General features: G+C 38.5%; 1 protein-coding gene across 15 annotated transcripts in view; it reads left to right on the top strand.

The window, feature by feature from the left end:
- LOC129535523 (uncharacterized) overlaps positions 1–14354 on the top strand; it is an 89822-nt gene that overhangs the window by 14221 nt on the left and 61247 nt on the right. For 5 of the 15 annotated variants that reach the window (XM_088827950.1, XM_088827935.1, XM_088827934.1 and 2 more), the window contains exons 2-4: positions 4913–4992; positions 5117–5155; positions 6145–6240. The exons of 1 other annotated variant lie outside the window; for it this stretch is intronic. In XM_088827950.1, the coding sequence (XP_088684076.1) occupies positions 4915–4992; positions 5117–5155; positions 6145–6240 (213 nt within the window). In that variant the 5' untranslated portion in view covers positions 4913–4914. 9 more of the 15 variants (XM_088827936.1, XM_088827940.1, XM_088827939.1 and 6 more) reach the window with 6 other exon arrangements.

Below are 14354 nucleotides of genomic sequence, written 5' to 3'. Positions count from 1 at the left end.
TTTATGTTTTAGAGGCTATTTTAATCTTTTTTTGTGAATTGTCTGTTCATGTCTTTTTCCTGCTTTCTGGTTTTTTGTTTTCTTCCCTTTGTTTTTAAGAGTTCTTTATGTTAGGACTATTAACCTATTGTAGCATATGTTATAAATATTTCCCTAGTTTTTCAGTTGTCTTTTTGTCTTTTTAACACTTATTCAGTTTTAAAATTCTTAGTCAAATTTATCAATTTTTAAAATTGTCTCTGGATTCTTAGAATTAAAAATTTAAAGTACAATTCATGTATGTTTTCTTTTAGAAATTTGAGTTTTCATTGTTTTATATCTAGATTCCGAATTCATTTGGAGTTTATTCTTGTCTGTGGTGTGAAATATGGATCTAATTTTGTGTTTTTCCAAATGGCTACCTAATTTTCCTGGTATTATTTATTGGGAAGTCCATTTGTAATTAAGTGATTTAAGATGTCACCTTTGTTATATATTAAATTTTTGTGTGTATATGGTCTAACTTGGCTTTTTATTCTGGTCTCTGTTTATTCTTGTGCTACTGCCATACTGCTTTAATTATAGGTGCTTTCATGGGATGTTTTAATGTCTGACAAATTTAGTCCTCTTGTGATTTTCCTTTTTCATTGTTTTCCTGGTTGCTATTGCATGTTGATTTTTCTGTGTCAACTGTATTGTAACTTGTCTAACTGTATAATTTAACTTGTTATATATTTTTCTTGTATTGCATTGAATTTGTAAATTAAGTAAGGAAGAAATGACTTCTTTTAATATCGTCCTAGGCTTCCCTGATAGCTCAGTGGTAAAGAACCTGCCTGCAATGCAAGAGATGTGGGTTCAATCCCTGGGTCAGGAAGATTCCCTGGAGAAGGACATAGCAACCCACTCCAGTATTCTTGCTGGGAAAATCCCACGGACAGAGGAGCCTGGAGGGCTGCAGTCCATGGAGTTGCAAAAACTTGGACACAACTGAAGTGACTGCCTGCACATACAGCAGCATCATAGCTAAGAATACGATATGTCTTTTTGTTTGCTCAGTCTTCAGGGTCTTATCAGTTACGTGTAAACGTTTTTTTCATATAGACTTTATACGTTGTTTAATTTATTCGTAAGTTATTTCATCTTCTTTCTTGTTGTCGTAAATAGGAGTTTTCTCTGCCATTAAGTCCTGATTATTACTTTTCAATATTATTTCAAAAATTATCTGTTTTATGTACAGTAGTGTGTATATGTCAACCCCAAACTCCTTTTGTATGTTAATTTTACATCCTACTTTTTCATTAAATTCTTCTATTTTTTACTTAGTTTTAGCATTGATTTTTTGGAGTTTTTCAGGTGTACTATTATATGATCTGCAAAACGAAATGTTTACTTCTTTACCTATCTTATAATTTTTCTTATCTCCTTGGATTGGCTAATACCTCTAGTTCACTGTTGAATAGTAGCAGAGATGGTGGGTTTTTGCATTGTTTCTATTCTTATTGGAAATGCCTCTGTTATTTGTTAAATAAGATAATGGTTGTAGGATTAAAGCCTGTATCGTGTTGAAGATGTCTCCTGTAATTCCTTCTTCCTTAATTATTGAATTGTGAATGGGTGTTGAATTCTGTCAGTAGATTTCTCATCTGTGTAGAAAACCATGTTTTTCAGCTTATATTAATGAATATATTATATATTAAAAGTTTTTCCTAACTGAACAGTCTTGCATTCCTGGGATAAATCCCTCTTGTTTATATTGTATTATTTTTTAATGTGGTACTGGATTCAGTTGGCAAGCAGTAAAATTGTTTAAAGAAGGAAATGGCAACCCACTCTGGTATTCTTGCCTGGGAAATCCCATGGTCAGAGGAGACTGGAGGGCTACAGTCCTTGGGGTCAAAAAGAGTCAGATATGACTGAGTGACTGAGCATGCACAAAAATTGTTCCCTCCATTGTATTTCATGAGTTTTTTGTTTCTCTGCATTGTAGTATCTGATGTGCTGTTTTGTACTTATTTATCTATCTCCGTGATTAGATTCATCTGTGGGGCATTGGTTTTTTTACACTGTCAGATAAGAAGTTCAGTTCAGTTCAGTTCAGTCGCTCAGTCATGTGCAACTCTCCACGACCCCATGAATCACAGCACGCCAGGCCTCCCTGTCCATCACCAACTCCCGGAGTTCACTCAAACTCATGTCCACAGAGTCGGTGATGCCATCCAGCCATCTCATTCTCTGTCGTCCCCGTCTCCTCCCGCCCCGAACCTTTCCTAGCATCAGAGTCTTTTCCAGTGAGTCAACTCGTCGCATGAGGTGGCCAAAGTATTGCAGTTTCAGCTTTAGCATCAGTCCTTCCAATGAACACCCAGGATTGATCTCCTTTAGAATGGACTGGTTGGATCTCCTTTCAGTACAAGGGACTCAAGAGTCTTCTCCAACACCACAGTTCAAAAGCATCAATTCTTCGGCGCTCAGCTTTCTTCACAGTCCAACTCTCACATCCATACATGACCACGGGAAAAACCATAGCGTTGACTAGACGGACCTTGGTTGGCAAAGTAATGTCTCTGCTTTTTAATATACTATCAAGGTTGGTCATAACTTTCCTTCCAAGGAGTAAGCGTCTTTTAATTTCAGGCCCTTGTATAAAATGGTACAGTGTTTGTATCTAACCTATGCACATGCTCCCATATACTTTAATCTCTAAATTACCTGTAATATGTTGTTATTGTTCAGTTGCTAAGTTGCGTCTGACTCTTTGTGACCCCATGAACTGCAGCATGCCAGGCTTCTAATATGTATTTAATGTATACATATGTATATAATATATACACGTCTGTAGTATACAATGTAATGCAAATGTAAATGCTATGTAAATAGTTGCTGGTGTATGGCAAATTCAAGTTTTGCTTTTTGGAACTTTCCGAAGGGGTTTTTTTTTTTTTTCAGTCTTTGTTTGAACCTGCAGCTGTGGAGGACTAACTACTCTTTTAGCTTGAATTTGATTTCACTTTTCCATCTCCTTATTGTTGTTGTTCAGTAACTAAGTCGTGTCTGACTCTTTGAGACACCATGAGCTGCAGCACGTCAGGCTTCCATGTCCTTCACTGTCTATCCTGAAGTTTGTTGAAACTCATGTCCATTGAGTCAGTGATGTCATCCATCCATCTTGTCCTCTGTCACCCCTTCTTCTCTTGCCCTCGGTATTTCCCAGCATCAGGGTCTTTTCCAGTGAGTCAGCTCTTCACGTCAGGTGGCCAAAGTCTTGGAGCTTCAGCATCACTCCTTCCAATGAATATTCAAAGTTGATTTTCTCTAGGATTGACTGGTTGATCTCCTTGCTGTCCAGGGGACTCTCAAGAGTCTTCTCCAGCACTGCAGTTCGAAAGTGTTAATTCTTTGGTGCTCAGCCTTCTTTATGGTCCAGCTCTTATATTCATGCATGACTACTGGAAAAACCATAGCCTTAACTATGCGGACCTTCGCCAGCAAAGTGGTGTCTCTGCTTTTTAATATACTGTCTAACTTTGTCATGGTTTTTCTTCCAAGGAGTAAGCGTCTTTTAATTTCATGACTGCAGTTACCATCTGCAGTGATTTTGGAGCCCAAGAAAATGAAGTCTATCACTGTTTCCATTGTTTCCCCATCTGTTTGCCATGAAGTGATGGGACCGGATGCCATGATCTTTAGTTGAGTTTTAAGCTAGCTTTTTCACTCTCCTCTTCCACCTTTAACAGGTTTTTTAGTTCCTCTTTACTTTCTGCCGTGAGTGGAGTCCTCTGCATATCTGAGGTTGTTGATATTTCTCCCAGCAATCTCGATTCCAGCTTGTGCTTCACTCTGCATATAAGTTAAATAAGCAGGGTGATCACATACAGCCTTGTTGTACTCCTTCCGAATTTTGAGCTAGTCCATTGTTCCATGTCCACTTCTAACTGTTACTTCTTGACCTGCAGACAGGTTTCTCAGGAGACAGGTGAGGTGATCTGGTATTCCCATCTCTTTAAGAATTTTCCAGTTTGTTGTGATCCATACAGTCAGAGGCTTTAGTGTAGTCAGTAAAGCAGAAGTAGACGTTTTTTTCCGGAATTCTTTTGCTTTCTCTCACTAACGGATGTTGGCAATTATCTCTGGTTCCTCTGCCTTTTCTAAATCCACGTAGTACTTCTGGGAATTCTCAGTTCACATACTGCTGAAGCCTAGCTTGAAGGATTTTGAGCATAGTCTTGCTGGCATATGAAATGAATGTGATCGTATGGTAGTTTGAACATTCTTTGGCATTGCCTTTCTTTGAGATTGGAATTAAAAGTGATTTTTTTTTTTAGTCCTGTGGCCACTGCTGAATTTTAATTCTTTATTTGTAGTTGGCATTCTCAAATGTTGTTGAACAACTTAGAAGCAGAAATAGCCTCTTAAAGTTGTATCGAATGAAATCTGATTTTAGCGTTTGATTTTGACAGTGAGCAGTTAGATTTGTTACAGTATTAAAGAGCACTGGCCAGGGAACTGGAACACGTCTAAGTTCTAATCTGAAACTTTGATTTTATGTAGGCCATAAGTAAATAATAGTTTGGCTTCATCTTTGGATATCTTGACATCTTTGGATGTCAGTTTTTTCATCTGTCAAATCAAGTGGACACTCTGATCTTTTGACTTGTTTCATATCCAAAAAGATTAAATGAAATTGTTTTTTAGTCATTGAAGTATGTATTTTTTCGTTTCGCAGAAAAACTTTTCCTAAATTTTTGTTTGCTTTTAGAATTACTTATCTGTTCTAATCAATAGATACTCATGATTGTAGATAGTTTTGCAAAACAAATTCTGACTGCAAATAAATAATTTATGTTGTGGAATGTTTGTAAGAGTATCAGTGAAGTGATGCAGCTCTCTTAACTAGATTGTTTAACGTGTGCCTAACACATTGTGCTTTCAGGCATGTCTGGCTGCAGCAGTGACCCTGCAACTCTTGGTGCATCTAAACCAGCCACAGAAGAAGCCAAGTCTAGTTCTGAGGTGATTGGGTGATATGTATATTGTTTTTTAAATCATCCCATATCAATCAAATTTAAACTGTCCAAATTGAGTTAGTTTGTCTAACCATGTGCCGATCTAAATAAACTCTTCTACACACATACAGGAAAGGCGTGGGAAGAAAGAGAGCCATTTCTTCATAATTGTAAGTCAGTTATCATTTGCCTTTGGGCATATGAAATTCTACAATATACCTGTCCCATAAAAATGAAATAAAAGTCGAGTCAAACTACAGTATTAAATTTAAATATGCAACGAAGTTTCTGTTGAACTAATAGTAGTAATTGGTTCACATTTGTGCTTATCTGATCCTGTATTGTCTCTAGTTAATTATACATCAGAATCTAAGTGTAATGTTTAAAAAATATACTGAGTTCTGGACTTTACCTCAGACTCTTGAAATCTGAGTGTGTAGTGCTAGATACTGGGCTATGTGTATGTTTTTATTGTTGTTGTTTTAAATTCTACAGGTGATTCTTTATCACCTCAAAACCACTGTTCTAGCTAATTAGAATACAGAGATACTAAGAAATTAATCTTATATTGAATTCAAGGAATCAGATATTTCTTTGAACATCTAATCCTAGTAAAAGCTCTCAAATTTATAGTGGTTAAAGATTTACAGAGTAACACTTTCACATTTTTCCACCTTGCCCCTTAGACTGATTTGATACAATCCAATTAGGTAAGAAGAACAGCCGTTATTTCCCTCATTTATTTGTTGAACATATCTTAACTTTCAGAGAGGTAGTAGCTGACTTTGGGAAACAGGCAGGTCTGGAGCATAACATGGGTTCTTCCGACTCCAGTTGCAGTGTTAAAAAATTGGTTTGCTGTCTGTGTAGGTGGCAGTGCTAGGCATAATGTTTCATCATCGTCCCAAGACACTGAGTCTGTATGACAAGCTTTAGGTTTAGAGCTCGATAATGTACTTTTTACTCAAAAGTCAAAGATGAGCTCTGGTTGGCAGAATATGTATTATCTGTGAGGGATTTGGAATTCTTTGTGATTTAAAATAGTTTGGCTGTTTACCATTTGTCAAAGAAGTGTTGTAGTTATATTTAGTTCTGAGAACCTAGGGAATTATGTATACCATGTTTGTCTTAGCTCGTGTTTTTTATTTTTTACGATCAGATCTCTGAATCTGTACTGTTGAGAGATGATCAGAAGTTTGACACCTGTGAACTACAGGAAGGATTGCCAGCCCAGCCAATGATGGGGATTATAATTGTAAATAAAATTATTCTTTTTGTGGTTTACCACTGTGAGTTTCAACTACTTGAATGTCACCCAGCTAGATACTAAACTAGAAATTTCCTGCTCAGTAGAGAGTTAAACCGGGATGGCAGTAATCTGAAGGAATCCACTGCCAAGTAATTGTTCCAAATTTGTGTGTAAATTCATATTAGGCATTCTCTGTATTTTTAGCCATGCCCAGGGATATTGTACTTAAAGAAGAAAAAAGAAAAACCAAGTGTGTGAGTATAATCTGAATTTATAGCCAAATTTAAAAGGTCTGTATGAGTTTATTACAGTTAACCAAAGTCAGATTTAGGAATATTTTGTGACTTTGAAATTGCTTGTTTATTAGAATTCTATTAACCTAAATATTCTTTTTTCACTATCCTTGATGAAAACAATTTAAGGCTCAAATTTGCTTATAAGAATTCTTCTTTTAATGTGTTATAACTCTATATGTATTTTGGCCATTAACTCTTAAATGTTCTATACGTCAAACTTTTCAGTAATTCAGGGTAATCATAGCAGAGCTTGGCACATAAGCTGATGGTCAGTTTGATGAGTGAATTAATACTCGCTCTACTAGTAAATGATATATGGATACTAGTTTCTTAGAAATAGAATACGATGACCTGAATTATAGTTTTCATTTCATAAAAAGCAAAACAAAACAGCAGAAACTCTCAACATTGTGAACTGAGCCAAAAACATCAACCCTGAATAAGAGACGTAAGATTCATGCAGGTTCTATATGACATTACTGTGTGGATCACAACAAACTGTGGCAACTGAGACCTGGAAGTCTTAACATCGATAATGAGGAAAGAGCTGTGATTTGAACATAAAGAAAAATGAATAAATTTAAGAAACTTAATAGGGACGAATTATATAAAGACAGAAACAAGGAAGTTGGGAAAACAGGTGTATTTTTGCCAACAACAACAAAAAGGGAAAGCAGAGTAGTTGCATTAGGTATTTTAGTATTTTTGTGCGACTTTCCTGTCTGCCCTTTGATATAGTAAAAGTAATGCATATACTTAATTCTAATACCCAAAAAAATATATATACAAATATTTTCATTCCTTCTTTACATAAGTAACTCAGAGGTCTAAAAGTGAATTTGTTCAGATCCTGCACACAAGCTGCACGTTATTAGGAGAAATTTTAAGATAAGTAAAATAGAGTATAGAATAATAATGCCTTTGGAGTGGTTCACATGAAGTATTACAGCAGTTCAGGAAGTGTCAGCCAGGAATATCCGTGGAGGTGGTCTTTAAACTGTCTTACAGTGTGAGGTAGTATTTGAGCAGGTGACTGGTGATGGTCACTACCTGGGCAGAGTCTTAGAGAAAGGAAACAGAAGCGTGTATGGGGAAGCATGAGTAAGTGGGATTTAATAGGGTATCTGAAGAAGCATAATTGGTGTTAAGAAGATAGTTCAGGTCATGGAAAGATTGTGTCAGGTGGAATTGGCTTTTATGTTGTGGATATATTGGGCAGGAAGACAGACATGTTAAAAATATATATAACATATACATAAATGATAGACAACAAAGGTCCATCTAGTCATGCTATGTTTTTTCCAGTAGTCATGTGTGGATGTGAGAGTTGGACCATAAAGAAAGCTGAACGCTGAAGAATTGATGCATTTGAACTGTGGTGTTGGAGAAGACTCTTTAGAGTCCCATGGACAGCAAGGAGATCCAACCAGTCAATCTTAAAGGAAATTAGTCCTGAATATTCATTGGAAGGACTGAAGCTGAAACTGGCTGCGTGATGCGAAGAACTGACTCATTTGAAAAGACCCAGATGCTGGGAAAGACTGAAGGCAGAAGGAGAAGGGGCTGACAGAGAATGAGATGGTTGGATGACATCACTGGCTCAATGGGCATGAGTTCGAGCAAGCTCCAGGAGTTGGTAAAGAACAGGGAAGCCTGGCGTGCTGCAGTCCACGGGGTCGCAAAGAGTCGGACATGGCTGAGCAACTGGACTGAACTGAAATTCTGATGTAATCTTTACTGCTACAAAGCAGGATAAGAGGCTAAAGAGTGATGAGTGCTAATTTACATGAGTTGGTCAGGAAGGGCCCTTTCTGGGTGAGCAAATACCTCAGTGAGTTGAGGGAGGGGCATGTGAAAATCTGGGAGTAAGAACCTTCCAGAAAGAGGAGACAACAGCAAAAATAAGATTAGTATGTTGGAGGAATAGTGGTGAGGACTCTGGCTGGAACTGAGGGTCAGTGAGAAAAGAGTGGAAGGAAATGCAGTAGCTAAGATTTGCTTGGCTTAAAAACGACTGACAGATGATTAGACGCTTGGGAGATCTGAAATGCAGGATTCAAGTAGCAACTGGTTGGAAAATATAAGACAAATAGATGTTGATACTAGTAGATTAAAACATTTGTTAAGAAAAATATGCAACATATGAAAGAAAATTGAAGCAGTAAATCAACTCCCATAGACTTATCATCCAGATTCAATCATTATTTCGACTTGACAACATTTGCTTTATCCATTCTTGTGTAGGGTCATCTCCCTTTTACAAACCATGAAATTGACAATGACAAGATGGAATAAAGGAATAAAAGAAAGAACTTGGCCGAGACAGTAGCATTTGTAAGCTTGTTGCAGCGCTGACTTGATACTGGTCTGTCTTAGAGAAATACAGTTAGGGTGCACCCAGTGACAGTTCGGAGTAGGTGTGTGGGACTCCAGCATTTCTCCTGTTGGTCCTTAGCTAAAATCAGTGTGCTAGAGTTACAGCAGCTTTATATAATGTTTTTAACTTTCTTAGCTATTTCATAGTTGATTCTTTTAGTAGCTCTATGAGGTATAGGTGAAGTTAAGACTCTTGTTTTAGAAAAGAGGAAATTGAGACCTAGGGAAGTACAAGTGACTTCTGTACAGTTATAAAAAGGGGCAGAGCCAGTCCTTAAGTCTGTGTCTCCTGATATGTTGATTAGTTCTCTTGAGATATCATGGGTGGGCTTATTCACCTAATGCTCTTGAACCATGTTAAATTAACTTTGCCATAAATACACTAACCATGTTTTAAAGGTCATATTTTAACTGATTCAGACAGAAATTTCAAAGACTGTTTGAATTATGATTTTAATAGGATTGCTTTCTCTTTTTGTAGGCAAAAAAATAACCTAATTTCATCTGACGCAGAAGGCATTTGTGCTTTTTGGTTTTAGAACAGAATATGGTCTCTGTTGACAAGCATAATAGTTCACTAAGCACTTCGACCTTCATTGTCTGAAGCCATAACTAGAACAATTAGAGTTGAATATTTGTGACTCCTTTTTCTTGTTTTCCACACTGCTTATACTTTATTCATTGCTGTTTTGCTTAGGTTTGACTGAGATTAAGAAGTTAATCTTTTAAATTAGACGAAAATGTAACTACTTGATAGCAGAACAAAATACCTGTTGATCATTAGAAATATTTCACAGTGCTTTTATAATGAATTTTCAAATAACATTTAAAAATGGTAGATATAAGAAGCAGTTGAAAAGCTTGAAGCTTATTATTGTACTTTATTTGTACCTGCTCAGTGGCAAATTAGATTAAACAACAGTGTTAAATATACGTGTTATAGAAGAAGTAATGTCTTGTATTGTTCGAGAAGTCTGACTAAGGCTAAGACAAGTTCTTTTATATCCTTTCTAGAAAGTTTCTATCTTGTTTCTAATAAGCGTTTTAGAAATTAGGTTTTACTATTCTTAATGTAATACATTGATAACATCAAGAAACTTATTTCCAGTAAGCCTTCTGTTACATTATTAAGATAGACTTTTAGTCTTTGGGTGAATTTTTGTTACTGTTGCATCTTTGATTTTCTGTGAAGTGTTTCCGTCATCATAAATTGTTGTTGATTTAGTTGCTAAGTTGTGTCCAACTCTTCTCAACCCTATGAACTGTAGCTCCGTGAAGCTCCTCTGTCCATGGGATTTCCTAGGCAAGAATACTGTAGTGGGTTGCCATTTCCTTCTCCTGGGAACTTCCCGACATAGGAATCAAACCCACATGTCCTGCTTGTCAGGCAGATTCTTGACCACTGAGCAACCTGGGAAGCCCTTTTTTTATAGTGTTTGCATTCCTGTTCTTTTTTTTTCATCTTGTTTGTTTGGTTATTTTGTTTTCTTTGCTTTATTCCTCACTTGGCACTCTGCTTTGGTCTTGTTTTGTGGTTTAGTTTTGTTTCTAATTGGTTGATACCATTTTTGGTTTTCTTTGTTCATGGAGTCACTCTCTTGTACTTAGTTTTCTTTGGTGTGTTTTGGTTTTGTGTGTGTGTGTTCCTTTGTTTTTGTTTTCTATTTGTCTGATTTTGCTTTTACCATTTGTCTGCGTTTCATTTTTTGTTTCTTGGTTGTTGGTGAGGTATTTTTGGAGGTTTTTGTTGTTGTTTTTGGGGAGCTTTTGTGTGTGTGTGTGTGTGTGTGTGTGTGTGTGTTAGCTTGTTTGTTTTAATGGCCTTTATTGCCATAACAAACGGCTTGTGGAATCTTGGTTCCCGGCCAAAAGTTGGGCCTGAGTTGCTGGAGTGGGAGTACTGAGTCCAGGACACTAGACCGCCCGAGAACCCCTGACCCCAGGGAGTATCAATCAGTGAGCATTCCCACGAAGCCCTCCACCTGAATCCAAGACCCAGCACCACCCAACTGCCTGCAGCACCCAGCGCTGGACGCCTCACCCAAACAACAAGCAAGACAAGAACATAAACCCGGTTGTCAGTAGGCAGGCTGCCCACAGACACCCCAGAGCATATCACCTCACACAGTCCTGCCTGTCCGAGGGGAAAAAACTCGCCTCACCAGTAGTCATAAATGCTGATTGTCAAAGTGTAAGGCCTTTTACAGTGTTAATCTCAAGGCGTATTTTCAGGAATAGAAAACATAAGTGTGAGAAAAAATTTCATGAGCTTTTTCTTTTAGTTTTGGTCTTTAGCAGCTACAGGAAGACTATAGACTGGGGGTTGAATTTATAGGAGGAAGAGTTATTGCACCAGCCACAGGGGTGCAGATGAAGTGAGCAGGCAGGCGTTCAGTTGGCCAGGATGGAGAACGTTAGGGGAGAATGGAGTCTGAGAGGTGACTGAAGTGGTAGGGGTCAGACTATCAGCAGTTTTTTGGTGTTGCTTTTTTATTGCATTGATTTCTGGCTGTGCTGGGTGTGGGTTGCTGTGAGGGCTTTCTCTAGCTGTGGGGAGAGGGGGCTGCTCTCTAGCTGTCGTGCACGGACTGCTCATTGTGGTGCCTTCTCTTGTTGCGGAGCAGGGGCTCTAGGGTGCACGGGTGTCGATAGTTGAGGCAGGCGGGCTCGGTAATTATGGCTCTCGGGCTCTAGAACTTGGCCTCAGGAGTTGTGGTGCACAGGCTTAGTTGTTTCACAGCATGTGGGATCTTCCTAGATCAGGGACAGAACCCAGGTCTCCTGCATTGGCAGGCAGATTCTTAACCAAATGTGCTACTGGGGAAGTCCCTTCAGCAGTTTTTTGAGCCGTATTATAACTAGTGTACTGTTGAGAAAATTCGCTGGAGTGATGAATAGTGTTGAGGGCTTCACCAAAGAAGGGTATGGGGGAGTTATTCCCCCCCAGTGCGGTTGGTCTTATGCTATGAAATGCATTGCATTTATGACATTAAAGTTGTATTTTTTAAAATTATAGTTGATTCACAGTGCTGTGTTAGTTTCTGGTGTGCGGCAAAGTGATTTAGTTCTATGTATACACACACACATTCTTTTTCATATTTTTTTCCAAAATGGTTTATTGGTGGTAATGGTTTAGTTGCTAAGTTGTATCTGACTCTTGCGATCCCATGGACCGTAGCCTGCCAGGCTCCTCTGTCCCTGGGATTCTCCAGGCGAGAATACTGGAGGGGGGTGCCTTTATTACATGATACTAAATACAGTTCCCTATGCGATACAGGAAGGCTTTGTCATTTATTTTATATATAGTAGTTTGTATCTGCTAATTACAAACTCCTGATATATCCCTCTCCCAGTCCCTTTCCCCTTCAAGAACCATAAGTGTTTTCTATGTCTGAATTTATTTTTTTGTAAATATATTCATTTGCGTCGTATTTTAGATTCCACATATAAGTGATATCTTATAGTACTTGTTTTTCTCTGATTTATTTCACTCAGTATGACAGTCTCTAGGTCCATCCATGTTGCTGCAAATGGCCTTATTTTATCCTTTTTTTCTGGCTGAATAGTATCCCCTCGTGTGTGCCTACACACACACGTCGTCTTTATTCATCCATCTGTTGATGGACATTTAGGTTGCTTCCGAGTCTTGGCTATTATAAGTAGTGTTGCTGTGAACATTTGGGATGCATGTATCTTTTTGAATTATAGTTTTCTCCAGATGTATGCCCAGAAGTGGGTTTCTGGATCATATGGCAATTCTGTTTCTAGTTTTTGAGGTAATCTGGTGCTAGTGATAAAGAACCCGCCTGCCAGTGCAGGAGACATAAGAGACTCAGGTTTGATCCTTGGGTTAGGAATATCCCTTGGAGAAGGGAACGGCAACCCACTCCAGTATTCTTGCCTGGAGAATCCCATGGACAGAGGAGCCTGACAGGTTACAATCCATAGCGTCGCAGAGTCAGACGTGACTGAGCCAACTTAGCATGCACACACTCATACTGTTTTCCATAGTGGCTGCACCAGCTTACAGTCCCACCAGCAGTGTAGGAGGGTTCTCTTTTCTTTAGACCCTCTCCAGCTCTTGTTTGTATACTTTTTGGTGATGGCCATTCTGACTGGTTGTAAATGTAGTTTTGATTTGCATTTCGCTAGTAATTAGCAATGTTTAGCATCTTTTCTGGAGAAGGCAATGGCACCCCACTCCAGTACTCTTGCCTGGAAAATCCCATGGACGGAGGAGCCAGGTAGGCTGCAGTCCATGGGGTCACGAAGAGTCAGACACGACTGAGAGACTTCACTTTCACTTTTCACTTTCGTGCATTGGAGAAGGAAATGGCAACCCACTCCAGCGTTCTTGCCTGGAGAATCCCAGGGATGGGGGAGCTTGGTGGGCTGCCGTCTCCGGGGGATCACACAAAGTCGGACACGACTGATGCAAGTTAGCAGCATTAGCAGCATTTTTTTCATGTGCCTGTTAGCCATCTGTATGTCTTCTTTGGAAAAATGTCTACTTAAGTGTCTCCCCATTTTTTGATTGGGTTTGTTTGGTTGGTTATTGAGTTGTATGAGCTGTTTGTATAGTTTGGAGATTAAGCCCATATCAGTCACATCATTTGCCAATATTTTCTCCCATTCATAGGTTGCCTTTTTCTTTTGATTATGGTTTCTTTTGCTGTGTGAAAGCTGCTTTGAATTAGGTCCCATTTGTTTATTTTTGCTTTTGTTTCTTTTGCCTTTCGGGAGACTGACCTAAAAAATCGTCTGAACAATATATGGCAGAAAATGTTTTGCCTGTGGTTTCTTCTAGGAGTTTCATGGTGTCGTGTTTTATATTTTAAGTCTTTAAGTCAGGGGTCCCAGCTTCCAGACTGAAGACCAGTACCTCTTGTCAGATCAGTGTCCTTACATTAGAAACAAAGTGCACAATAAATGTCATGTGCTTGAATCACCCCAAACCATCCCCCTCACGCCTGGGCCATGGAAAAATTGTCTTTCATGAAATTAGTCCCTGGTGCCAAAAAGTGGTTGGGGACCACTGCTTTAAGCTTTTTTGAGTTTATTTTTGTGTATGGTGTGAGGGTGTGTTTTAACTTCATTGATTTACATGAGGCTGTCCAGCTTTCCCAGCACCTTTTGCTGAAGAGACTGTCTTTTCCTCATTGTGTATTTTTGCCTCCTTTGTTAAAGATTAATTGACTGTAGGCGTATGGGTTTGTTTCTGGGCTTTTTGTTCTGTTCCATTGATCCATATGTCTGTTTTTTTCCCCCAATACCACACTGTTTTGATTATCGTGATTTTGTAGTATTGTCTGAAGTCTGGAAAGGTTGTGCCTCCAGCTTTGTTTTTTTCCTTAGGACTGCTCTGGCAATTCTGGTTCAATATAATTTTAGGATTATTTGTTCTACTTCTCTGAAAGATGTCATAGGTAATTTGATAAAGTGAGTATG

Source organism: Moschus berezovskii, chromosome 19 (assembly GCF_049115385.1).
Source record: "Moschus berezovskii isolate FMDL1 chromosome 19, NW_MosBer_1.0, whole genome shotgun sequence".
In the NCBI taxonomy this organism is placed as follows: Eukaryota; Metazoa; Chordata; class Mammalia; order Artiodactyla; family Moschidae; genus Moschus; species Moschus berezovskii.
The sequence above is the reverse complement of the archived record's forward strand: the minus strand, read 5'-3'. Positions and strand labels throughout refer to the sequence as shown.